Genomic DNA, 27,952 nt, shown 5'->3' on the forward strand with positions numbered 1-27,952 from the left:
GGTCACTCTTCCTCTTGGGTCCTCTAGATTAAAATGTACTGGCTCCAGTGAGCAGGCTGAAAATTTCCTCCTTTTAGTTCTGTATGCCCCCCTTCACCATATAAGATTTAGTGGTGAGAAATGGCTCCCTCCTAAGAAATCTAAGTCCTTATATTCCCTAAGCAGAGGCTAGGGAGTTTAGGGGAAATCAAAGCAAAGATGTAACGGCCTTAAAGAGTCAAGCTGCAGAATTCTTCATCTAAGAAGATGGGTTTACTGCAAATGGTTCAAAGGCAGGGAATGAACCAAAAGCCATTAGGAGCCCCTTTAATCCAGGGGATCTTCCCAAAGTGTTATAATTTGGTGTTTTCAAGAGTATGACAGAAGTGCTGGGCATGGTGGCTCATGCCTGTAATCCCAGCATTTTGGGAGGCTGAGGTGGGTGGATCACCTGTGGTCAGGAGTTCAAGACCAGCCTGGCCAACATAGCAAACCCCGTCTACTAAAAATACAAAAATTAGCCTGGTGTGGTGGTGTGTGCCTGTAGTCCCAGCTACTCGGGAGGCTGAGGTGGGAGGATAGCTTGAACCCCGGAGGCAGAGGTTGCAGTGAGCCAAGATCATGCCACTGCACTCCAGCCTGGGTGACACAGCATGACTCTGTCTCCAAAAACAATTCTTTTAACAATTATGTTCTTTTCTGCAACTCTAATTACCTCTAATTAGACTTATATTTAAGAGGATTCACTTTTATACCTTAAACTATCCACTTTCATTTCTTCCTTGGCTATATTATGTCTTCAAGTAGAGTTTTCCAGAGGGTTCATGGGTGACACATGTCCTGAGCCCTGGAATACTTCTGATGCTTTTCCATAGCAACCATAACTGGCTACAGGATTCTTTTGTGTTTTCTTTCCTTGTAGGGATGAAATATGGAAGGTTATAAGATTCTTAGGTCACAAATGTTTCCCTTCTAAATTCTCTAAATGTTGTTTCACTGTCTTCTGGCCTGAAATGTTATCATAGAAAAGTCTGAAGCCAGGCTGGGCGTGGTGGCTTACACCTGTAATCCCAGCACTTTGGGAGGCCAAGGCAGGAGGATCACTTGAGGTCAAGAGTTCGAGACTAGCCTGATCCAACATGGTGAAACCCCGTCTCTACTAAAAATACAAAAATTAGCTGGGTGTAGTGGTGCACGCCTATAACCCCAGCTACTTGGGAGGCTGAGGCAGGAGAATTGCTTGAACCTGGGAGGTGGAGGTTGCAGTGAGCTGAAATTGTCACTGCACTCCAGCCTGGGCAACAGAGTGAGACTCCGTCTTAAAAAAAAAAGAAAAGAAATGTGTGAAGCCAGCCTGATTTTCTCCCTTCTATGTGGCCTCATGTTTCTTCTTTCAGTTCTGCATGCCTTGGTATTTTGAAAAAAGGATGTTTGATGTTTTTTCTTTGGTTCACCCATGTTCCCATTCCTTCTCTCTTTATGTTGAATCTTTGTGTTCTCTTTGGATTTAATCTAAATTTCATTGTATCTGGCAGATATTCTGTAGTCTGTGCATAGGTATGCGTAGGTTATTTCATTTTATTATAGATAAAGCTTCCTTCTGTGGTTTCGTTTTTTCAATTTGGTGAGCTTTAAGGAATGAAGCACTCATCCACAAATTTTTTTCTATATTTGTAACATTGGTACCAACTTTTTTTTTTTTTCAAGATGGAGTTTTGCTCTTGTTGCTCAGGCTGGAGTGCAATGGCACGAACTGGGCTCACTGCAACCTCCACCCTCTGGGGTTCAAGTGATTCTCCTGCCGCAGCCAACCGAGTAGCTGGGATTACAGGCATGCGTCACCATGCCCGAGTAATTTTGTATGGGGTTTCTCCATGTTGGTCAGGCTGATCTCGAACTCCTGACCTCAGGTGATCTACCCGCCTCAGCCTCCCAAAGTGCTGAGATTACAGGCATGAGCCACTGAGCCTAGTCATCATCATTGGTACCAACTTTTAAACATTTTATTTATTTTCTTTTTTCTCCCTCTCTATAATCATGTACAATATTTTTTTCTAGAAGCAGAGAGGGATCTCTTAACAGATATTTAGCCAGTTATAGTAGAGGGGTTAAATCAGAGATCTCCATTTTTCATTCAGTAAAAGATTATAAGATATCTACTATGTAAAAACTGCAGTATTAAGAAGTTAGGGGATATAAAGACATATAAAAATATTTCTATATTTAGCCAGGCACGGTGGCTCACGCCTGTAATCCCAGCACTTTGGGATGCTGAGGTGGGCAGATAATGAGGTCAGGAATTTGAGACCAGCCTGGCCAGCATGGAGAAATCCCATCTCTACTAAAAATACAAAAAATTAGCTGGGCATGGTAGCGCGTGTCTGTAGTCCCAGCTACTCGGGAGGCTGAAGCAGAACTGCTTAAACCTGGCAGGTGGAGGTTGCAGTGAGCTGAGATTGTGCCATTGCACTCCAGCGGGGGTGACAGAGTGAGATTCTGTCTCAAAGAAAAAAAAAGAAAATTCTATATTCAAGGCATTTATAGTCTAGTTGAAGAGAGAAGATGCAGTAAGTGCCACAGTACCATGTGAGCATGAATAAAGTGTTATGGGTGCACAGGGAGCACAGAGGTGGGGAAATAGTTTATGGCTATGACAATTTTTTTTTTTTTTCGATGGAGTCTCGCTCTGTCATCCAGTCTGGAGTCCAATAGTGCAATCTCGGCTCACCGCAACCTCTGCCTCCCCGGTTTAAGCGATTCTCCTGCCTCAGCCTCCTGAGTAGCTAGAATTAACAGGCACGCACCACCACGCCCAGCTAATTTTTGTATTTTTAGTAGAGACAGGGTTTCACCATGTTGGCCAGGGTGGTCTCGAACTCCTGACCTCAGGTGATTGGCCCGCCTTGGCCTCTCAAAGTGTTGGGATTACAGGCGTGAGCCACCATGCCTGGCCGGCTATGACATCTTAAGAAAGCTGCAGGGAAGAGTTGGAATATGCATTGGATCTTGCAAGATGAGTAGTATTTTTACAGGAAAGAGCTCCAAACAGAGGCAATTCAGGCAGAGTGAATGTTAGAAATAAACGGAAGTAGGAATGTAAGAAATTCAGTGGGCAGGGCAGTCAGTTGAGTGTAGGTGAAGGGTACACTCAGGGTAATGATGAGAAGTAGTAATTTCTTACCTGGCGCTGAGGGCTACACTTGCTAACTGCAAAAAGCATGGAAAACCTAGGTGAGAACCTGGCTTTCTAGCCTGCCAGCATGTGAAGATGCTACTCTAGACTGCTGCTTGGGTCATGTGCCTTGGATTAGGGGGAAAGGCAGGAGAGGTTGCTTGGGACCAAGGGACCAAAGATGCACAATACAGGGCTGACACTCAAGCCTTGACAATGAAGTGTTCACTACACTGCGAATTCCTGAGCATCAGCTGTTATATAAAATGCCAGAACATGAGAAAGATGGGCAGGAGCTGTCTCTGAATAGTCTCGCCTACACCTTCTCCAAGGTGGTCCTATTAGCATCCCTCAAGCCCTGAAGACCTTGGGCAGGTGTCCAGAAAGCCTCAGCAGCCCACCACTGCCGGCAGAGACAAGCACACAACGAATATGAGAAACTCCCTTCTGAACAATTTTATGCTCCTACCCTGCCACTTAGCCAAGACATAATAGCAGCAGGGTAATCAAGTCTCACTTGACTGCAGTTTAATTACCTTTCCCAGGTTTACCATAAGTAATTAAAACTAAGTGACCCCAAAATAATGGGAAAAAGTTCATATGGGATGTAGGATGTCTGATCTTATCAGCAGGAGCTCATTCACAGGATTGGGTAATTGCTAATGGCCTTCCCAGTCATTAGCCTTGTGTGGGCTGCCTATAGCTTTACCTCAACTTTTTTATTTAAAAAAAAGAAGTAGTAGCCAGCCTAGGCAACACAGAGACTCTGTCTCTAAAAAAAAAAAAAAAAAATTAGCCGTGTAGTGGCACACGCCCGTAGTCCCAGCTACTTGGGAGGCTGAGGTGGGAAAATCACTTGAGCCCGGGAGGTTGAGGCTGCAGTAAGCCATGATTGTGCCACTGCACTCTAGCTTGGGTGACAGAATGAAAACTTGTCTCCTCCAACACAGCAAATGACTATGAGATACGCTAGGACTTTTCTCTGACCTTCTTTTCTCATATAGAAAGCTGCAGTGTTGGCCAGGCGCGGTGGCTCACGCCTGTAATCCCAGCACTTTGGGAGGCCGAGGTGAGCGGATCACAAAATCAGGAGATCGAAACCATCCTGGCTAACATGGTGAAACCCTGTCTCTACTAAAAATACAAAAAATTAGCTGGACATGGTGGCGGGCACCTGTAGTCCCAGCTACTCGGGAGGCTGAGGCAGGAGAATGGTGTGAACCTGGGAGGCGGAGCTTGCAGTAAGCTGAGATCGTGCCACTGTACTCCAACCTGTGTGACAGAGCGAGACTCTGTCTCAAAAAAAAAAAAAAAAAAAAAGGGAAAGCTGTAATGTCTTAGGGAGCCATGGTTTCCTCACCAAGTCTCTTCATGTCAATTTGGACACTAACACTGGATTTTTTTTTTTTTTTTGAGACAGGGTTTTGCCGTGTTGCCCAGACTGTCTTGAACTCCTGAGCTCAGGCAATCTGCCCGTCTCAGCCTCCCAAAGTGCTGGGATTACAGGTTGCAGGTGTGACCCACTGTGCCTCGCCCTGCCCACCCACAGAAGGGCAGGGAAAGGTTGCTAATTAGAGCATATGGGGAAAGTTATGCCATTGTCGTCCTTGGAAGGCCTGACAGAATGGAAGCTACAAAGCTCATGAATTACCTGGAACCAGGTGATCAAATGGACGAAGGCAAGTGTAGTTCTGGTTTAAGAGAGTGGTGATGTCTGTCAGTCTTATCCAGGAGTCTGGAAGAGGACATGGCGTAGCAGGGGTGCAACAAGAAAAATGTCTGGAATGCTACATTTATTCATCTATAAAAATTCAGGAGTTCAGCTGGATGACTTCTAAGGCCTCATCTCACACTAGCATTCCAGACTTAGTGCTGGAGCCAGACCATGAGAAATCATGAAGTTCCAATTTCTTCTAAAGGTAAGAGGGAGCATTCAAAAGGTTTTTAATAGAACAAGGATGTGATCAGAGATATTCTTTAGAAAGACAATGTTGGCAACATGCCATCCTTGTGAAATGGGATAAAGTAGTAATATAATAACAAAAACAATAATAAATAAAAAAAATAGCAACCAACTATCCTAAATGCTTTATATGGCCGGGCACGGTGGCTCATGCCTGTAATCCCAGCACTTTGGGAGGCTGAGACAGGCAGATCACTTGAGGTCAGGAGTTCATGACCAACCTGGCCAACATGGTGAAACCCTGTCTCTACTAAAACACAAAAACTAGCCGGGTGTGGGGGTGCGCACCTATAATCCCAACTACTCGGGAGCTTGAGGCAGGAGAATCGCTTGAACTCAGGAGGCGGAGGTTGCAGCGAGCTGAGATCACGCCATTGCACTCCAGCCTGGGTGACAGAGTGAGACTATCTCGAAAAAAAAAAAAAAAAAAGCTTTATATTTACTAACTAATTTAGTACTCCCAATAAACCTACAAGGTAATTCAGTTTTACCCCCATTTTATAATGAGAAAATCAGGCACAAAGAGGTAAGGCCATTTTTTTTTTTTTTTTTTTGAGATGGAGTCTCGCTCTGTCGCTCTGTCACCCAGGCTGGAGTGCGGTGGTGTGATTTCAGCTCACTGCAACCTCTGCCTGCTGGGCTCAAGCGATTCTTCTGCCTCAGCCTCCTGAGTAGCTGGGACTACAGTGTGCACCACCACGCCTGGCTAATTTGGCCAATTCTTTAAGAGACTAATAAGTGACAGACCTAGGATTCAGTTTGGCAGTCTGACTCAAAGCTCATGTTCTAATTCATAAGAACAATGGGGGAAGGATAAATATAGAAGACAAAGAATGATGAAGACAGGAAAAATAAGTTAGAGAACACCACAGTGCAGTGGTGTAGTGGCTCATGCCTGTAATCTCAGCACCTTAGGAGGCACTCAGGAATTCAAGCCTGGGCAACATAGTGAGACGTGGTCTCTACTAAAAATATAGTGGCACATGCCTGTGGTCCCAGCTACTCAGGAGGCTGAGGTGAGCGGATCACCTGAGCCCAGGGTGTTGAGGCTGCAGTGAGCCATGATCGCATCACTGCACTCCAGCCTGGGGGACAAAGAGAGACCCCGTCTCAAAAGAGAGAGAGAGAGACAGAATATCAGAAGAATGATTTGGGAAAGAGACAAAGACTTTATCTCTGGGTCTGACCTCTTCTCCTAAGCTCTAACCACAAACTGAATACCAGACACCTCCACATACCTGATGCCCTACAGGCACTTCCAACCTCTTGTGCCCTACACAGACCTTATCTCCCACAAATCTGTCCCTCCTTCCTCATCTCAGTGAGTGCATCACCATCCACTCTTCCCGTAACCGGAAACCTGGACTTCACCTGTCAACTCTCCCCTCCCTTACCCCACATGTCCCCTTCTTGCTCATTCCTTGTCAGTCTCCTTAGATTCCTTTTCTTATGTCTAAAATTGCTTGCTGTTAGTTCCCATTCCCCAAGGTTTTGTTTTGGTTTCTTTTCTTTTCACGTCACACACTCTCCCTGGGTGATTTCATCTACTCTACTCCCAAGGCTTCAGTTGTCAGTTCTCAGTTTTTTTGTTTTTTTTTTTTTGAGACAGAGTCTCACTCTGTCACCCAGGCTGGAGTGCAGTGGTGCAATCTCGGCTCACTGCAACCTCTGCCTCCAGGGTTCAACTGATCCTCCTGCCTTAGCCTCCCAAGTATCTGGTATTACAGGCGTGTGCCACCACACCCAGCTAATTTTTGTATTTTTGATAGAGATGGGGTTTCGCCATGTTGCCCAGGCTGGTCTCGAACTCCTGGGCTCGTCTGCCCACCTCAGCCTCCTAAAGTGCTGGGACTAAAGGCATGAGCCACCACGCCCAGCCTTCAGTTATCACTTCTGTGCCCGCCACTTCCAAATTTGTACCTCAAGCGCAAGCTTCTTTCCTAAGCTCCAGCCCTGTAGATCAAGGCTCCTGTACATCGCCATGCATTCAACTTGTCCCAGATGGAATTTATACTCTCCCCATCTCCCAGCCTGCCAATCTTGCTCTTCCTCTATTAATTTCTATCTTGAATAGCACACCAGAAATCTTATTGCTCAAGCAACAAATCTGTTTTTTTCCTTAATTTCTCTTTGACCTCATATATCTAGGCAGACACGTTTTATAGTTTTTAATCACCTTATTGTCTGTCTTCTCCATCTCTACTGCTATTTATTGCCTTAGTTTAGGACCTCTTCTATTTCACCAGAATTATTTCAATGGCCTTCCTGCCTCCATGTTTACCCTCTTCAGGCCAACCTTCCTAATATAGCCCAAATAATCTTCCTGAAATACTAATTTAATCATGCTGTTCTTTTGCTTTAAGCTCTTAAATTACCATTACCTATCAAACTCCTCAGGGAACAATCCATTACTTGGCCCTTGTCCATCTGCATGTATAGCCTTGTCTCTTGTATCCATCCCTCTCTGAATTATACTCTGGTCATGGTGAATTGTTTATCATTCTTTCATATAACAAATATTTATTGAGTTCCTGTAGGCCCTCAGGATATAAAAGTGAACAAGAGAGAAAAGGTACTTACATTCTGAAACTAATGTTTTACTTGTGAGAGACAAGTAAAGATAAGACTAGATAGCGATGGTGTTACGAAGGAAATGAAACAGGTTGATGTGATGGCGGTTAGTGGGATAGATTATTTCCAATAGGGTAGTTGGGGAAGGTTCCTCTGAAGAGGTGACATTTGAGCTAAGATCAAAATAAGGAGATGTTTCTGGAATAAGATATACTTTTTTATACTTCACAATCTTTTTTTTTTTTTTTTTTGGAGACAGAGTCTCGCTGTCGCCCAGGTTGGAGTGCAGTGGCGCGATCTCGGCTCACTGCAGGCTCCGCCCCCTGGGGTTCATGCCATTCTCCTGCCTCAGCCTCCCGAGTAGCTGGGACTACAGGCACCCGCCACCTCGCCTGGCTAATTTTTTGTATTTTTAGTAGAGATGGGGTTTCACTGTGTTAGCCAGGATGGTCTCGATCTCCTGACCTTGTGATCTGCCTGCCTCGGCCTCCCAAAGTGCTGGGATTACAGGCGTGAGCCACCACGCCCGGCCTTTTCTTTTTTGAGACAGGGTCTCACTCTGTCACCCAGGCTGGAGTGCAGTGGCATGATCATTGCTCACTGCAACCTCCACTTCCTGGGCTCAGTTGATCCTCCCACCTCAGGGGTTACAGGTGCACACCACCATGCTCAACTAATTCTTGTATATATATGTATTTTAAGAGAAGCTCTCACTCTGTTACCCAGGCTGCAGTATAGTAGCACAATCTTGGCTCACTGTAGCCTTGACATACCAGACTCAGTCAGTCCTCCCACCTCAGCCTTCTGAGTAGCTGAGACTACTGATGTATGCCACCACTCCTGGCTAATTTTTGTAGTTTTTGTAGAGATGTGGTTTCGTCATGTTGCCCAGGCTGGTCTCAAACTCCTGGGCTCAAGTAATCTGCCCACCTCGACCTTCCAAAGTGCTGGGACTACAGGTATGAGCCACTGTGGCTGGCCACTTCACTTTTTATGTATCTAGAATACCTCTGGCCAGGTGCAGTGGCTCATGCCTGTAATCCCAGCACTTCGGGAGGCCGAGGTGGGAGGACCGCTTGAGGCGAGGAGTTCAAGACCAGCCTGGGCAACACAGTAAAATCCCCATCTCTATAAAATTTTTTTAAAAAATTAGCTGGGCCTGGTGGTGTGCGCCTGTAGTCCTAGCTACTCAAGAAGCTGAGGCAGGAGGACTGTTGGAGCTCAGGAGTTTGAGGCTGTAGTGAGCTATGATCATGCCACTGTACTCCAGCCTGCAACAGAGGGAAACCCTGTCTTGAAAAAAAACAAAAAACAAAACAAAAAAACACCACCCCCAAAACCACTCCTTTCTCCAGCTCAGGTGGCTCTACTCATTTTCCAAGATTCAGCTCAAGGGTCATTTCCTTAAGCCTTGCCTGACCCTTTCCTCCCTTCTGACCTTACAGATCTCTACCATAGCACCTATCACTTCTTACTGCACATAGTATAAATACCTTGAGGGAAGAGATTAAGACTTATGTCGTTTTGTTTCTTTCATTGCCTAGCACAATCTTAATCAGAGAGCGGGTCTGTTAGTATCTGATAAATCAGTGAAATGCTTGAGATGGGTCTCTATTAGTGGTGTGCTGAAGCTGGCTTGTTTCACTTTGGGAGAGGCAATTATTAGCATCTCTTCTCAACTCAGCGTTAGGTGATATCATTGGCTATAGTGGAATAATTTACACCACAGAAATTCGCAAATGTTTCGAATTACATCGCTTATTTTTTCCTTTGGAGGGCTGGTTGTCAACAATTTATCAGCATACCACTGGTAGCAGTGTACCACAAAACTGGATATTTTTGGCCAATTGATATTAGTAGTTTAAAGCAAATACTTCTGAAGGTTTTGTTATGAAAAACAGCAGTCCTCTGCAACCCCTATTCCTCATTTCCCTCCTCCCAGAGGCAACTCTTTTAATTCTTTCTGCTGAGTATTTTGGTATTACTTCCATGCCTCTAGGTATTAACATAATTGTATTACTAGTTCTTTATTTTTCAGCTTTAGGCATTATCAATTGACATTCTACAATGAAAAATGAGAATTTAGCTCTCCTTTCTCCCTTACCCCCATTTCCCTTTCCATCTTTCATCCTTTCAATAGAGTTATAGCATAACTTTGGCCAGTAGTCAGGTTTACTATATTATGACTATGTAAATTCTATTTTGTAGCTGATCCATAGCAAACTATGGTCTTTTCATTTCTTATACAGGTTATGTATCCCTTATCTGAAATACTTGGGACCAGAAGTGTTTTATTTTTTATTTATTTATTTTTTTGAGACGGAGTCTTGCTCTGTCACCCAGGCTGGAGTGCAGTGGTGCGATCTCAGCTCACTGCAACCTCTGCCTCCTGGGTTCAAGCCATTCTCCTGCCTCAGCCTCCTGAGTAGCTGGGACTACAGGTGCACACCACCATACCTGGCTAATTTTTTGTTGTTGTTGTATTTTTAGTAGAGATGGGGTTACACCATGTTGGCCAGGCTAATCTCGAACTCCTGACCTCAGGTGATGCACCTGCCTCAGCCTCCCAAAATGCTGGCATTACAGGCGTGAGCCACTGTGTTGGGCCAGAAGTCTTTTAGATTTTGGATTTTTTTTTGGATTTTGGAATATTTGCATTATACTTACCGTTTCAGCATCCCTAATCCAAAAATCTGAACTCTCAAATGTTCCAATGAGAATTTCCTTTGAGTGTCAAGTTGGTGCTCAAAAAGTTTCGGATTTTGGAGCATTTGATTTTGGGTTTTTGGATTAGGGATATTCAACTTGTACAACTTCTTCATTTTCCCAGAGTTAATAATTGTTTTGTTTTTGTTAAATAGTGTTGTTTTTTCTATGTTATCCCCAATTCAACTTCAAACTTTTAGCTAGTTGTCTAAGTCGACTTTCAAATGTTTGTATGTATCTGGTATTTTATCAGTTGCATCTTGTTGAATAAATCTTTTCTGGATTCTTTGGTTTTGTTCCACTTTGGATTAACTAATCCCTTTATGCCCCATTTAGAGCTGTCATTCTTATCTCTGTTCACTGTTATCCCATAGATTCTTTTTGCCCTTTTTCTGAGTTGGATCTCTTGTTTCTGATCTTTCTCTGTTTGGTTTATTTTCCATTTTAGAGGAATAAATTTCCTAGTAAAGTTTTTGAGACTTTTCATATCTGAAAATGTTTTTATTCTATTGCCCTCTTGATTAGCACTTTGCCTGGGTATACAATTTTAGGTTAAAATTAACTTTCCTTCAGAATTTTGAAGGCATTTTTCCATTATCTTTGCCTCAAGTGGGTACATGGGGAAACATACCCTTCCTCCACAGTGACTGAGTTCATGAGAAGGCAATTGGTAATAGTCACTCTATCCTTTATGAGACAGGATGAGCCAATGACTGAGCGCTTAATGGCTGACTTCTCTCCAATCTGTGTCTCTGGCCCGATGAGGCTGTCAACTCCAACCTGTAAAAGGCAAAATATAAAACTCTGTCCACCCATCTCAACCAACTGCAAACCACCCTCCAGATCCCTCAAGCTGGGATCTAATGGGATCTTTCCATAGAGACACTTCAGCAAGAGGGACCATCATCAGTATTTCTCAGGGCCACAAGGTCATACAACACCTCTGAGACCAACTCAAACCTATTTGAAGCATGGGCCCTCCTCCCTTGCCAAGAAAACAAAATAAAACAACAGACACATATACACACTCATGCACTTGTGTATACAGATGTGCTCTCTTAAAGAGAGTGCTCAAGTCAGAGTTAGCAGGGGGACAGATTGTGCCACTGCACTCCAGCCTGGGCAACAGAGTGGGACTCTGTCTCAAAAAGAAGAAAAAGAAAATTGGGATTGACTCCTGAAGAAAACCTGGCTCAGGAATCTGTAGGACCCACACCAGATAAAACCTCAGGTGAGCCTCAACCTGGATTGGTTACAGATCCAAGGGAGTCCCAAGCCAGAGAGCTTATGAGAAATCATAGCTAGTCCCACATTTACCCATGACTAGAGTCTTTCAGGCTGAGATTGAGAGCTCCTGTGTCTGAGTCCCAGCACTATAATGGACCCTTCCTTACAAGGTCATTACTTGCCCAGGCAGACTTGTTGAGTGAGATTTTATTCTCAGAACCCACTGTGATTTCCCTGGGGCTAATGAGGTTCAGGACTTAAAGGCCTCAATCTGGCTTCTCAAGAACAAGTCTCGATGCTCCCAGAGAACATCCCATGCCCACCCTGGCCACACTAGCACTTACCAGGTGTTTGCTGACAATCTGGGCTGACGAATGGACTGGTGGTTCTTCTGGACAGAGAGCAGACAGCAATTTGGGCACCTTAAGGACAGAGATTTGGTCACTAAAGATCAGAAAACACCTCAGGTAAAACCCAGTGCTCAATCAGAGATATGGGGAGTTCTCAGTCATAGCTTGCTGTCTGAGTGAGGGAGAGCAGGAGGCTGCTGCATTCCCCCTAGGACCAATATTATTCATGCAGCAGCTTCTAGATGGCTTTATTGTCAGTCTCTTAGCTGTGAATGCTCCTCCTTGAAAGTAATGCCATGTCCCTTGGCTGGGAGGCACTGAGACCAGTCTTTGAGATACCCACATACCACCTCTTGGGAAAGGAGGCCTGATCAGGTCAAGGAACACCCCGAATCCTGATCATAAGCATCCTGGGTTCCTGGTCACCTCCTGGACCACTGTGACCACTCATGAGGTGAGGATGAGATCCATTTTAGACAAATTCCAAAACAAGGACAGACCCTGAGAAGGCATCTATCCACCAGCCAAAAGAAAACATGAAGGGGAAGTTCAGACTATTCCCTCTCCAGTGTGAGAAACCTGGAAAGGTTAGAGGTAGGGGGGGCTTTGGCTGCCAGTCCATTAGGAAGGCACAGGTAGTGCGCCTGTCTGTGATTCTCTAGCATAGACAGAATGCTGGTCAGAGCACTGTGTGTGGCAGCCACACTAGCTGACAGAGGCCTTGTCAGCATGGCTACACTGGAATGTGAAGGCTAATTCCGAGCCCCCAGCCCTAGGATCTCTTCTTCCACACTCCACCCAAGGCTCTTCAGGCCTGTCTGCTGCATAGCCCCTGTTGGCACTTCAAAGGATACTTTTCCCAGCATGCTCCTTGATAGCAGGGCCCCTCTATCATGATGTGGACACAGCAGTGCACCTGTGATCTGGACAAGTCTTCCCACTCAGGTTATCCATGAACATCTTTCCAGACCAGCCTGAAAGACTCTAGTCATGGGTAAATGTGGGACTAGCTATGATTTCTCATAAGCTCTCTGGCTTGGGACTCCCTTGGATCTGTAACCAATCCAGGTTGAGGCTCACCTGAGGTTTTATCTGGTGTGGGTCCTACAGATTCCTGAGCCAGGTTTTCTTCAGGAGTCAATCCCAATTTTCTTTTTCTTTTTTTTGAGACAGAGTCTCACTTTGTTGCCCAGGCTGGAGTGCAGTGGCACAATCTCAGCTTACTGCAACCTCCACCTCCCAGGTTCAAGCAATTCTCCTGCCTCAGTCTCCTGAGAAGCTGGGATTACAGGTGCACGCCACCATGCTTGGCTAATTTTTGTATTTTTAATAGAGATGCGGTTTCGCCATGTTGGCCAGGCTGGTCTCGAACTCCTGACCTCAGGTGATCCACCTGTCTCAGCCTCCCAAAGTGCTGGGATTACAGGCGTGAGCCACTGTGCCCGGCCTCAATCCCAATTTTCAACAATTTGTTTTATATTATTCTGTACCCCACTGCCACCCTGGTCTGCACCTGCAATTATATTTTCACAGGGTTCTACCAGGAGCAATGTCAATAACTAATCTTTTCATTATCTCACCTCTGTTATCCTTGAATGCCACCCCAATGTAGTTTCCTCAATTATTTATCTTTTCCTATCCTCTTTTTTTTTTTTTTTTTTTTTAATACAGAGTCTCACTCTGTTGCTTAGGCTTAGGCTGGAGTGCAGTGGTGCGATCTCAGCTCACTGCAACCTCCGCATCCCAGGTTCAGGTGATCCTCCCACCTCAGCCTTCCAAGTAACTGGGACTACAGCCACATGCCACCACACTTGGCTAATTTTTGTAGTATTTTTGTAGAGACAGGATTTTGCCATGTTGCCCAGGCTGGTCTCGAACTCCTGGGCTGAAGCGATCCACCCGTCTTGGCCTCCCAAATTGCTAGGATTACAGGCATAAGTCACTGTGCCCGGACTCTTTTCTTATTCTCATCTAAACCCTCTACTGCTCTGCATTTCCTTTTCCTAGTCTCATTATTCCTCCCTCCCAAAACCTTCCTCCTGGGCCTACTATACAATACAGAGTTCCTTTATACTTTCAGCCTCTTTACTGTCCCCGTCTCCACCCTCTGCCTTCATTAAGGCCTGGCTTATCTTTGAGGACACTGCTTCTCCTTCAGTGGAAATTATTTGTTCCCCATATCTCACAAACTTCAAGGTTAAAAGGAAGGGCTAGCAAGAGACTCCTCATTAATGCTGTTTGCAGACAATTCTCTTTCAAAGTCATTCCTTTCCTGAGGCTTTGCCATCTGGCCACTCTCTACTCTGCTCCTTCACCTTCTCAGGGAAGCCTCCTCTGTATGCCTATGTTTACTTCATCAGAGTAATGATTACAGAGTACTTACCTGCTTATTATGAAGTAAGTACTGCAGATATCCCCATGCTGAACAGAATAGGAGGAACCTACTGACCCAGAAGCCAGAAGTTAGCCTTCCTGAAGATCTTAGCCTTTCCCTGGAGCCACAGAGGCCCTGACTATGGACCAGGCCCCCTGCTTCCCTTTTTGCTGCACCTGAGTACCCTAGTAGTCTCCCTTGACATGCCAGGTCTTGCTCAACCTTGGGAATGACAGGGATTCTTAACAAGTTACTATGTACCTAATGAAGAAACAGACAAGTGGCTCAGTCTGTTTCTAGGACAAGAGCCCCATGATTTTCTTTCTAAACTCATGCTCTCACCTGTCTGTTTGCTTCCATGTAGAGTCCCAGTGTGCTCACTCGAGAGCAGAGCCCCTCTTTCATGATGTGGACATAGCAGCGCACCTGTGATCTGGACAAGTCTTCCCACCTGTCTCCTCGACAGGCATTCCAGCAGGCATCATAGGGAGCCAGGTTCAGTGTATTGGCTTCTTTTATAAAACTGTAAATATCTTCAGAACAAACACCCACACCAAGGAAATAAATGAGAGAGAGATAACAGAACACATAGACTCAGTCAAGTTGTTTTTTGTTTTTTTAAGAGATAAGGTCTTGCTATGTTGCCTAGGCTGGTCTCAAACTCCCAGACTCAAGCAATCCTCCCACCTCAGCTTCCTGAGCAGCTGGGACTACAGGTATGCACCACCATGCTTGGCTCTAAGTTTTAAAAGAGGTTACAGCTCACACTTCTCCCTTTGAAACTCACCCACAAAACATGAACCCTGAGGAAATCCCACTAAAATCTGTAAGAGAAAGTCAAACTAAAAGAGGCGGTGTACTTCCCTAAAATATATGATATAAAAATGCTTAATACGAGGTCCTAAAAGCATGTGACCGGTAATCAAGACCACTAGGGAAAATAAAACAGATGACCTCTGTAAATCATGAAATAACACAAGCCAGCATCCAGGCTTTAGTGGCCAGCCAGGTTGACTTTGTGCTGCTAGTCTCTATCACCATATCTGGTAGCTGTGCTATGACAGAAAGCACAGAACTTGGAGCTCAGAGTACCAGGGCTCTAGTTTTTCAGCTCTCACAATGACCCTTTGAGATCTTTTACTTTCTGATACAAAAACTGGGGCTCAGAGGACTGAGTCACCTGCCTCAAGACACAATGCTGGCCAGGCGCGGTGGCTCACGCCTGTAATCCCAGCACTTTGGGAGGCCGAGGCGGGCGGATCATGAGGTCAGGAGATCGATACCATCCTGGCTAACACACAGAAACCCCGTCTCTACTAAAAATACAAAAATTAGCCGGGCGCGGTGGCGTGTGCCTGTAGTCCCAGCTGCTGGGGAGGCTGAGGCAGGAGAATGGTGTGAACCCAGGAGGCGGAGCTTGCAGTGAGCCAAGATTGCACCACTGCCCTCCAGCCTGGGTGACAGAGCGAGACTCCATCACGAAAAAAAAAAAAAAAAAAAAAAAAAGAAAGACACAATGCTAGTAAGAGGCAGTCAGATTTCAAATCCAGAACTGTCTGACGCCCAGTTCTACAATCCTAATCATCATGCTGTACTGTCAGTTTATTCATTTGATAAATACTTTTTCAGAACATCTACTATGAGTCCACGACTGGGCCAGGAATTAGGGATATGACAGCAAACAAGACAGATCCAATCTTCAGATCCTGGCACGGAGACACCCGGGTTGGCCTGTGGTTGGACTGCAATTGTACATTCCTTCACTTTCCTTCCCTTGATAAAAGAGGCTGAGTTTAATCAGGAATGGGGCTGCCTAGAGCCTAGAGAACAAGGGAACTAAGAAGTGGCAGGTGGATTTTAAAGGCAAAATGGTCTAGTGAGGAACAAAGCCAAACCAGAGCTATGAATCAGAGAATGGGGCTGGAGGCATGATTAGCCTGTTGCTGAGAGCACAGTGGCAGGATCTGCCTGAGCAAGCTTACCCAGAGCTCAGTGGGTTGGCAAGCCTGTCTTGCCTCATAGGCTAGAAAACAGTCTGCTGCCTTGAGACCATCTTGGGCTGGGCTAAACTGCCCAACCACTCTTTCCAAAGAGTTGTCCCTCTTACTGAACCAACCCAAGAACTGACCTAAGGACTTCAGCTCCTTTTTCTTTAGATCCTCCTCTTTTTCTTCTTGTCCCTGTTGTGAGGAAGCTGAGGAAAACTGTTTTCTCACTAGATACGGAATCAGTTCACTCCGGATAGAAGTGATTGACCTAGAAAGAAAGAATGGCCAAATATGAGAAACCTGACTGTCCGGAACATACCAGGATCAAAAGCTCTGTGCATACAAGGAAAAGCCAAATCCTTTCCTATCATGGCACCTTGGTACTGTCAGAGATCAAATGTGGCATCGACTTGGCAGTTTGGAGAAGCAGAGTGCTTCCTGGTGGGTACTGAGACAGGATGTTGGGTCTAAGGGACCAGGAGTCTGTACCAGGGGAAGAAGGGACCTGATCTTTAGTACAGTGTGTGTTTTTTATTTATGTTTTTATTTATACTTAGCAATGGAAAGCAAAGAGGTAAGAGACTAGCACATGTTTTTCAGTGTTCTCTCACACTGTGACCTTATTAGAATTTTATATTGCTAATTAATTTATGTAGCATTTACCAGGCATATGCCAGTTACTGTGCTAGGCCTTGGAAATATATCATTTCTGACTTCAAGGAATTCAAAATCCAATGGACAGTAGCCTGTACGAGTTTAAGAGGAAAGGCAGAAGGAGGTTAAGCTAATCAGGTAGGCAAGGGGGCCAGATCACGAAAGCTTTCTGTGGTGAAACCACCTTTGCAAAAATAACAGTGACAAAATTATGACAGTGAAAGAAATCTGACCTAATCAACTCCATCTTGCTGTTAACCTCCAAACTGCTCTTGCTCATTCCTGGTCATAGGCTGAGCTAACTTTAGGAGAAAACTTTTTTTTTTTTTTTTTTTTTTTCTGAGACAGGTTCTCACTCTGTCGCCCAGGCTGGAGTACAGTGGTGCGATCTCAGCTCACTGCAACCTTCGCCTCCCAGGTTCAAGTGATTCTCCCACCTCAGCCTCCTGAGTAGCTGGAAAGCTGGGATTACAGGTGTGAGAGCCACATGCCCGGCTGTTTTTTTTTTTTTTTTTTTTTTTTTTGAGATAGTCTCGCTCTATCGCCCAGGCTGGAGTGCAGTGGCATGATCTTAGCTCACTGCAACCTCTGCCTCCTGGGTTCAAGTGATTCTTGTGCTCCAGTCTCCCAAGTAGCCGGGACTACAGGCGCATGCCACAATGCCTGGCTGTTTTTGTATTTTTTGGTAGGGTTTTGCCATGTTGGCCAGGCTGGTCTCAAACTCCTGGCCTCAAGTGATCCGCCTGCTTCAGCCTCTTGAAGTGCTGGGATTACAGGCATGAGCCACCGTGCCTGGTGTTGTTGTTGTTGTTGTTGTTGAGATGGAGTCTTGTTCTGTGGCCCAGGCTGGAGTGTAGTGGTGCGATCTTGGCTTACCGCAACCTCCACTCCCAGCTCAAGTGATTCTCCTGCCTCAGCCACCCAAGTAACTGGGATTACAGGCGCCGGCCACCATGCCTGGCTAATTTTTGTATTTTGAGTAGAGATGGTGTCTCGTCATGTTCACCATGCTGGGTCTCAAACTCCTGACCTCAGGTGATCCGCCTGCTCTGGCCTCTCAACGTGCTAGGATTATAGGTGTGAGCCACCATGCCTAGCTAGAAATTTATTACAGTTTATAGTTTAAATGATAATAGCCCTTCTCAAAATGAAAATGCCTTTATAAAACTAATAAAAGCATACAAGTTTAGGATTACAAGAGGGGCCTGAATTCTCATGATTACCAGTCATTGTTCCAAAGGTCATGAGATTTGCAACTTCCCCAGTTACTCCTGTAAATAACATCACTATTATAGAACCTAAGATTGGCTTTTTAAGATGTCTTTTCTGACTTTTGCATTTCTGATGACTGGATGACTCCACTGGGACCAGTGACCCCTCTGTGGCCCCCACCCAAAACTGGACTCAGCAGAGGACTGTTTTCCACACCCCTATGATTGCATCCTCAACCAATCAGCAGGACTCATTCCCTAGACCCCCTGCCTGCCAAACTATCCTTGAAAAACACTAGCCTCAGAATTTTGGGGGAGGCTGATTTGAGTAATAATAAAATTCTGGTTTCCCGTTTAGCTGCCTCTATGTGTATTAAACTCTTTATTGCAATTCTCGCATCTTGATAAATAGTCTCTATCTCAGCAGCAGGTAAGATGAACCCACTGGGGAGTTACAGTGGCAGTCTAGAAAGTCTGGACTGAGAAGCCAGTCGTAATTTTTTCTTGTTAGATGGGGTCTTGCTCTGCTGCCCAGGCTGGAGTGCAGTGGTGCAATCACAACTCACTGCAGTCTTGACTACTTGGGCTCAAGTGATCCTCCTGCCTTGGCCTCCCAAATAGCTGGGACCACAGGCATGTGCCACCATGCCCAGCTAATTTTTTTATTATTTGTAGAGGCAAAGTCTCACTATGTTGTCCAGGCTGGTCTTGAACTCCTGGACTCAAGCAATCCTCCCACCTCAGCCTCCCAAAGTGCTGGGATTACAGGTGTGAGCCACCGCACCTGGCTGCCAGTGGTAGTTTTTAAGCAAGAAAGTGACATGATCAGTTTTATCTCTTATTAAGGTAATTCTGGTAGCAATGTGGAAGAAAGCCTGGAATAAGGAAACTGAAGAAAGGGAGACCAGTTACAATATTCTGAGAGATGAGATAATGAGGCCTGAGAGAGGGGTTAAAGTATGGGCAGCTCTATAAACCTGACTTGCTGCATACTTCCCACCACCTCTCCCAGCTCCCATTCAAAGAAGCTCTGCATGCTGACACAAGACCACACAGATGGAGTGTAGGTAGAAAAGGAAGGCAAGATAGAGGCAGAGGCTGAGGAGGGTATGAACCCTGGAGCTCCACAGTTCATGGTTTTTGTAATTTTTAAAGAATCAAGTCAAATATCTTTGAAAAATTCTGTGTTAAGCTGTGAGCTCTTGTATTGAATTTCAATGTGATTTTTCTCCTGATCCTTTGATGGAGACTTAAAAATTTCCATGTGAATACAAAGAATGAAGCAACACTAACTCTTAGCTCTTTTTCTCCCCTTTTAATGCTTCAAACTAGTGTGGGCAGCAAATGTTCCTCCTCCATTGGAAAACAAGTCAGTTCCCTTTGAAGAAGTGACAAAGCACAGACAGCTGGGGGATTTCAGGGCCATGATATTTACATTACGGACCAAAAAGAACTGTCACTGCAAGAGGCAAGCAGGCGAGCCTTGGCACACGGCTCCATCAGGCAGAACCATTCGAGAGGATCCATGATTTGAAGAGAGGCTATGAAACAGCCCTGCCAGGTCCCACCCACCTCTGCTGGAGCTCAACATTAGGTCATTCCCCATAATGCAGCTGGCTTAGAAGCATAATGAAGGAAACAATTACTCTTCCTGCTTCCTAAAGTGCAGGCAGCTCAGAGCTGTGCCAAGAAATGTTACAAAGCTACAGTGAACCATTATGAACATCCTGGGCCTAGGCCACGAGCTGGATACATGTCCTGGTCAACCTTACTTTCTCCTTTCCCTCTTACACACAGCCTTCCTATCTTATCTCATGAAATCATAAACTCTACTCAAGCAATCATAAAGGAGAACAACAGACTTGACTACTAGCAAACAATCCCACCAAATAAAAAGACAAAATAATTGCTATGAATAGGGCAAAGAATATTCTTAATAAACACATATCTGTTCAAAAAACATATACAACATTTTCAAAGAAGTAAAAAACTAAAATAAGATGCAATTTCTCCTCTAACTAAATTAACTGATTCAAAACAATTTTCATTACTGATAAGAGTGCTTTGAGAACAGTTACTATCACATAATGGGAATCGGAGTATAAACTGATAAAATCTCTGAAAAATAATTGGCAACATTATAGCAAAAGACTTGAAGATATTCATATAATTTCACCCTGTAATTCCATTTCTATAAGTCTATCCTAAGAAAAATATATTACTCAGTAAATATTTGCTGAATAGATGAAATCATCAGATTATAAACAAGAATCTTTCAAAAAAAGGTATTCCCCTGTTATTTATAAAAATGGAGAACAATAAAATATTCAACAATGGTAGATCAAAATACCTCTATAACAGAATGTCATATAGGCAAAACTGTGACTGTAAAGAATTTTTTTTTTTTAAGACGCAGTCTTGCTTGGAGTGAAATGGCATGATCTTGGCTCACTGCAACCTCTGTCTCCTGGGTTCAAGTGATTCTCCTGCCTCAGCCTTCTGAGTAGCTGGGCTTACAGGCGCCTAACACCACGCTTGGCTAATTTTTTTTAATTTTTAATTTTTGTGGAGATGGGGTTTCACCATGTTGGTCAGTCTGGTCTTGAACTCCTGACCTTGTGATCCGCCCACCTCGGCCTCCCAAAGTGCTGGGATTACAGGCGTGAGCTACCGTGCCTGGCCAAGAATTTTTTAATGATAGAAGAAAATGCTTATAATACTCAATGAAAAAAGCAAATTATTTTTTTTTAGACGGAGTCTTGCTGGAGTGCAGTGGTGCAGTCTTGGCTCACTGCAACCTCTGCCTCCTGGGTTCAAGCGATTCTCCTGCCTCAGCCTCCCGAGTAGCTGGGATTATAGGCGCCCACCACCACGCTGGGCTAATTTTTTGTATTTTTAGTAGAGATGGGGTTTCACCATGTTGGCCAGGCTGGTCTCAAACTCCTGACCTCATGATCTGACCTGCCTCAGCCTCCCAAAGTGCTGGGATTACAGGTGTGAGCCACTGCACCCAACCCAGATTATGTTTAAAGTGTGATTTCAAGCATGTATTCTCACTATATATATAAAAATAAAACAATGGAAATAAATACACTAAAATGTTCACAATAGTTATCTCACAGTAGGGGAATTATGAATGTTAAAGCAAACTAAATATGGCCTGAGAAGTACTTCATACTTCTATATTTGAGTCCTTGCAGACAAACTGCATCCTAACTTAATAGGTAGACGAGACTGAAGACCTAACTTAGGAGTATGTGCCTGTACCAATAGCTGAGAAATGGCCAATCCCAGCAGCCATAATTCAACCACTCACACACTGCTGAGTGTTCAAGCCGTGTTCAAATAAGGCAAATGTCGAGCTGTAACCAATCCAGTTGTTTTTGTACCTCACTTCTGATTTCTGTACGTCACTTCCTTTTTTTGTCTAAAAATTGTCAAATGCCTCTGACCATGAGGCATCCTTGGAGTCTTTCTGAATTTGCTATGATTCTGGGGGCTTCCTGATTCATGAATCATTAATTGTTCAATTAAACTCCTTTAAACTTAATTCGGTTTGTTTTTCTTTTAACAGATGGTGTCAGAAGTTGGATCTGAAGTAGAGCTTTAATGACCCCCAGGAGCACTGAGTGAACAAGCAAGGTACCTGCAAGGACCCACTTATGTCCATTGATCTCTCAGAGCGACTGGGGATTGTGGGTAAGCTCTCTCTCAGATTTCAGAGCTCCAAGGATTTGTGTTTTGAGCTGTCCAAGTTTCTTTGAGCAAATTTCTGATCCAAACTGGGTTTGGAAGTCACAAGAGAAACTTGACTGGGTCCAGGATAGGACTTGATCCAGTAATTAGCCGGCTTGGATCCAGTTAGAGGCTTCTTACATCTGACGGGGTCAGAAAGAAACTGGTTTTAAATGGTAATATTGTAGGGATTGTAAAATTTGGCTCTTGAAAATTCACAGGGATTGTTTGTGTTCTACCCCTTTGTTTCATTTTTCTTGTGTGTTTAGGTAGGAAAAATCCTTGGCTAAATTCATCAAGGGAACCTGAGAGCAAAGCAAATATTTTAGGTAAAAATAGGATTCTTAATTTCTGGAAAACTGAATTCCTTCCAGCTTATACATTAGCTGGTAAGCAGTGAAGTCTTACAGAAATGGCGAAATCTTACTACAGATAACTTACAGTAGAACGTTCCGAATGAACAATGCACTGAAGTGCATTGAGACTCATCTAGGGATGCTTATTGATATGCAGACGCTTCTAAAAAGATTTCAATATTTTCATTTAAAAACTTTACAAAGGCCGGGTGCAATGGCTCACATATGTAATCCCGGCACTTTGGGAGGCCAAGGCGGGTGCATCACTTGAGGTTAAGAGTTCAAGACCAGCCTGGTCAACATGGTGAAACCCTATCTCTATTAAAAGTAGAAAAATTAGCCAGGCATGGTGGTGCAGGCCTGTAATCCCGGCTACTCGGGGGTCTGAGGCATGCCTGAACTCGGGAGGTGGAGGTTGCAGTGAGCTGAGATCGCATTACTGCATTCCGGCTTGGGCGACAGAGCCAGACTCTGTCTCCCAAAAAAAAGAAAGACTCTATGAAATGCACCTAAATGACTAATTGATTAAAAAATTAGATTTGCTAATCTTTTAGCTTAGTTACTATCTGACTCAAAGGAAACAGACTGCAGCACCAATTGGCTGACTTTGGATATGTAACGGGGGTACATTTTACCTGAGTAAAGGATGGGATTGGGTGAGAGGCCCTCCCCTCAATAAAGTCCCTCTCGGTTAAAAATGGACACAGATGACAGGGCCCAACTGGGGGGCAAGTTTGGGCCTTGCCAGTTCAATATTGGGTGCTAAGCATCCATATGGTGGCTAATGTCTATGTTTTGTCACATGTATTTTGCTATGTCCAGAATGGGAAATATTAGAATTCAGGTCCCCCATGCAGCCATTTGGGTGGCAACTTGCAAAATTTAGAGGAGTTTGCCTGTGGTTCCATGATTTTCCTTTGTGATGCAGCTTGCCCCCAGGAGCGATGGTGTGGCAAGCAGGGTCGCTAGGGCCGCTCAGGGAAGGGGAACCCAGAAACAGGACATGCCGGCAAAGGGGTAAAAATTTCTTACCAGTCAGACTTCTGGCTTCTCTCTCTCTCTCTCTTTGTGTGTGTGCAGATTGGCTGAATGAATGGTAAAAATCACTGTTTATCTCCTCTGTAAAGTTTTGATTAATGAGAAAAAGAATTCTGAGGCTAGTATTAAGTTGTAACAAATCTAATGTATTTTGTACTGTGAATTTGTCTGTGTTGTTCTGTCATGAAGAGGGGTACCTTAGGATAGAACAGGGGCTTAGGACCCCATAAACTGCTCGAGATGGCCCAGCACGTTGGTCAGTAATAAATTTTGCTGCAGGTCCTTGAAACAAACAAAAAAAATTGGGTGAGGTCTCCATCTTGTTTTCTGTCCTTGGGAACTTGACCTTGTAACCATGTGGCCATAATTTCTCTCGGTCTCCTCCTTCCAGGGACAGGAATTCTGGGATTCACATCATAGCTAGCTCTCAAAATTATCTTGAGTAGTTAAAAGACTTTGCAAGCACACAGCATTAGGAGATACACCTAATGCTAAATGACGAGTTAATGGGTGCAGGAAATCAACATGGCACATGGATACATATGTAACAAACCTGCACATTGTGCACATGTACCCTAAAACCCTAAAGTATAATAAAAAAAAAAAAGACTTTGCAAGCACAAAAGTAACTACTCTAGACTCCTTCTGGGAAGAGCGGGAAGAGCAATGGAAACCACCAGTGCTGTAGCTCAGCAGCTAAGGCTTTGACTTTTCACAGTGATGCCCTGGGTTCAATTCCTGGCTTAGGGAATGAGTCCTTTCTGGTTTGGTATCTGCGTGACCTTTACCAGTAGTTGATTATCTTCCTTTCTACGAACCATCTTGAATTTTCCTTTCCCTAAGCACCTGGGAAGTTACCTTTGGTCAAGTTCAAAAGCCAGAAATATTGTCAGTGTGGCTAGAGTTGGGTAATAAGAAATTTTAAAGGGCCTTTTAAAAGAGTCCTATGGCCAGGAGTGGTGGCTCACGCCTGTAATCCCAGCATTCTGGGAGGCTGAAGCAGGTGGATCACTTGAGGTCAGGAGTTCAAGACCAGCCTGGTCAACATGGTGAAATGGCATCTTTACTAAAAATACAAAACACCGGCCGGGTGTGGTGGCATGTGCCTGTAATCCCTGCTACTCAGGAAGCTGAGGCAGGAGAATTGCTGGAACCTGGGAGGTGGAGGTTGCAGTGAGCTGAGATTGTGCCACTGTACTCCAGCCTGGGTGACAGAGCGAGGATCCATCTTAAAAAAAAAAAAATTAAGCTTTTAACCACAGTGCTTTTATTTTTATTTACTTTGTTTTTTATCTTTTTTTTGAAATGGAGTCTTGCTCTGTTCCAGCGATTCTCCTGCTTCAGCCTCCTGAGTAGCCAAGATTACAGGCACACGCCACCACGCCTGGATAATTTTTATATTTTTAGTAGAGATGGGGTTTCACCATATTGCCCAGGCTGGTCTCAAATTCCTGATCTCCAGTGATCCGCCTGCCTTGGCCTCCCAAAGTGTTGGGATTACAGGCGTGAGCGATTGCATCTGGCCCCTATTTTATAAAGAAGGAAATCAAGGCTTAGAGAGGTTAACTATCTTGCCTAGGGTTAATACAACTTTTATAATTGATAGAATTGAAAGTCACTCCACTTCTGTCCTAAAGTCCATGGCTCTTTCCACTATACCATATTAACTAGCATCTTGTGCTTACTTCAACCAAAGCACTTTCCACAGGATTTAGAATTCTCTGCTTGCTGTCTCTTTACCCATAAACACACAGATTTTTGGATACAGAAAGTAGAGCTTTCTTGGCTGAGCCTGGTAGCTCACACCTGTAATCCCAGCTCTTTGGAAGGCCTAGGCAGGAAGGTCTCTTGAGCCGAGGAGTTTGAGACCAGCCTGGGCAACATATTGAGACCCCGTCTCTACAAAAAATAAGAAAATTAGCCAGTCATGGTGGTGAGTGCCTGTAGTCCCAGCTACTTGGGAGACTGAGGAGGGAGGATCACTTAAGCTCAGGAGTTGGAGGCTGCAGTAAGCTGTTACCACACCACTGCACTCCACTTCAGCCTGGAGAAAGAGCAAGATCCTGTCTCTAAAAAAAAAAAAGTAAAGATTTCCTAATTTGGAAATGTAATGAATTCTAAATATGTTTCTCTATTACTAATATTACTAATATTTCTAGAAGTCCCAGAGATAAAAATGAATGCAACTAAGAAGTTCAAAGGAGACTACCTTGATTTAATCTTGGCAGCACCTGCATCTTCAGATATCAGTATGCAGCCACCCAATAACAGCCCTGTTGAGAAGGTGTGAAAGTCACATACTCTTAGCTTAATTTTGTTGTTATTGAAGTAAAGGACACATCGTGCAATCTCTAGGACATCTAAGGATATGTAAGGAAACCAAGTACAGCCAAATCAATGGATGCCTGAACCAAGACTACTACTGCCAGCCTCTCACGGCACTATCTGGTCCCTCATCTCTGCTTCTTATCTCCACTCTGCTGTCTTGTGCTTACTCGTGGCTTTCTAGCTATTCCACACTTTCATCTTTTTTAATTTTTAACTTTTTTTTAGAGACAGGGTCTCTTTCTGTCTACCAGGCTGGAGTGCAGTGGTGCCATCATATATAGCTCACTGTAGCATCAACCTCATGGGCTCAAGTGGTCCTCCTGCCTCAGCCTCCTGACTAGGTGAGACTAGAGGTATGTGCCATCATGCCCAGCTAACATAACTTCATTTTGTATGTGGCTTTAATTATTACCTTGATTCTGACCTTGCCATGGCTGCCTATCCCCAACTGCTGACTTCACTTTGTGGGTCCTATCCTTATTTCTTTGCATCCCGACATAGCTGAGGCAAGGAAGTTGTGACTGCTCTATTATTCTTCCAAGTGCAAGTCATGTGCATGTGCATATAAGCATGTTGGCAACAGAGATATCCGACATCTGTGGTGGATGTTGCTGGCAATCAATTAAACAGTGATGGATTTTGTTGAGGCTGTGGCTGCATGATATTGAGCAAATGACTTTTGAGCATTTTATTCCTCTATAATATGAGTATAATACCTAATGAGAGAACTATTGTAAGAAATGAATATATGTGAAAAGCACCCAGCACAGTGCCTGGTACACAGTAGGTGCTGTTAAATTTTCTTCTTTCCTCTCTCTTCCTGCTCTGAAGGTCCAACCCCAAGACTGTAAGTACTGCACGGCAATATCAGATTTTAATACTATAAGAGGCTGACTGTAACCGTGGATACTTCTGGACAAGAAGGAAGTAATCAGCCTCAATTCTCCCTGTTAAGGAGACTAATCTTTAAGTCTCTTAAAGAGAGAAAGATAAATGGGGCCGGTGCGGGAGGGGAGCAGGGGAGGTTCTGTACTAAAAGGAAATCAAGACTAATCCTGGTATACATTGCCTGGTATATATTGCCCATGGCTTTAGCTCACAAAGCTGGCATATTGGCATATTGCTTGAGTCCTTCATAGGGCCAGTGCCAATCTAGGGCCCTGACTCAGGTCTAGGAGCAACTCCTACTAAGGCAAGCAAAGAGCTGGGCCAATATCTGGGCTTCTAGATCTCCTAAGAGATCAGCTTCTTTAGGCTTAAACCAGCTGACATTGTAAAACAGGGAGGAACACTCAGTTTTCAAGAGGAATCACAGTCACAATACTCAGACTAAGATCTGCTTTGGCCCTGGACACAGAATCGAACACATTTTGAATTAAAACGTTCAAGAGATTCTGTGGAACATCCATCTATCATACTACATTCAGAAGTGGATAAAAAACTTGTAAAATGTGTACAGTTACTAACTTCTCATCGAAGAGAGTACAGATTTTCTTCTCTCTGCAGCTCTCCCTGTAGCTTTTCTGCTTAGTCGACTGTAGAAACCTACCTCTCTTCTTCCACTGTTAATGTGTTAATACTAAACTGCTTCTGTTATCTGTCACTACATCTCCTTTCCCCCATTCACCAAGTACATAATGAATGCCTTACAAATCCAGGTAGATATCCATTCTCAAAGAATTTGAGTGGAAAATGTTAACATGTAAACAAATAACAAAACCTAAGTGTGACTTTATTGAAAACATGACGCTTTCCTCCAGGAAGAACATAGGGTAGAATATGTTAACTCTCAGAGGTGAAATATAACAAAGGATTGCTACAACAGTCCTTTCTTGAAGCTGTGTCTCCTAGGTTTACTCTTTCCTTTCCATTCCTAAAGGAGTCATCATCTGATGACCAGATGATTATAAGTGCCTCCTACTTATCTTGAAATCTCTTTCCCATGCAGAATGGTTTATGTTCACTTGCCAGGTTGCATCATTGCTCATTTCCTGTAAGACTATTCTGTTAAAAGATCTGTAACTCCCTGCTCAGCTTTCAAGACCTTCTACATGCTGCTACCTACCACCAACCAATTCAATCCCATCTCCCAAAACTTTTCAAAGACCTTCACTATTCCAGCCAGGAATAAAGGCTCTCCCTCAAGTAACATTCTAATTTGCCCTGCTGTGCCTTTTTACTTTTTCCAATATATTGAAATATATCAATTTTCAATATATGCTCTTTGATTGTAGTGACTCTGAGAGGTGAAGGTAGATGCGAGGAGGAAAGAGATAAGGGTCTCCTAAACAGATCTTGAG

General features: G+C 44.1%; 1 protein-coding gene across 2 annotated transcripts in view; it reads right to left on the reverse strand.

Annotated features, from left to right (window-relative positions):
• Positions 1–27,952, reverse strand: part of EIF2B3 (eukaryotic translation initiation factor 2B subunit gamma) — a 133,573-nt gene that overhangs the window by 14,047 nt on the left and 91,574 nt on the right. For both annotated transcript variants that reach the window (XM_030823770.1, XM_030823771.1), the window contains exons 7-10: positions 16,471–16,598; positions 14,685–14,875; positions 11,963–12,040; positions 11,023–11,171 (exon numbers count right to left, since the gene is read on the reverse strand). In XM_030823770.1, coding sequence (XP_030679630.1) covers positions 11,023–11,171; positions 11,963–12,040; positions 14,685–14,875; positions 16,471–16,598 — 546 coding nt within the window. The remainder of the gene's footprint in view (positions 1–11,022; positions 11,172–11,962; positions 12,041–14,684; positions 14,876–16,470; positions 16,599–27,952) is intronic.

This window comes from Nomascus leucogenys, chromosome 12 (assembly GCF_006542625.1).
Source record: "Nomascus leucogenys isolate Asia chromosome 12, Asia_NLE_v1, whole genome shotgun sequence".
Taxonomy (NCBI): Eukaryota; Metazoa; Chordata; class Mammalia; order Primates; family Hylobatidae; genus Nomascus; species Nomascus leucogenys.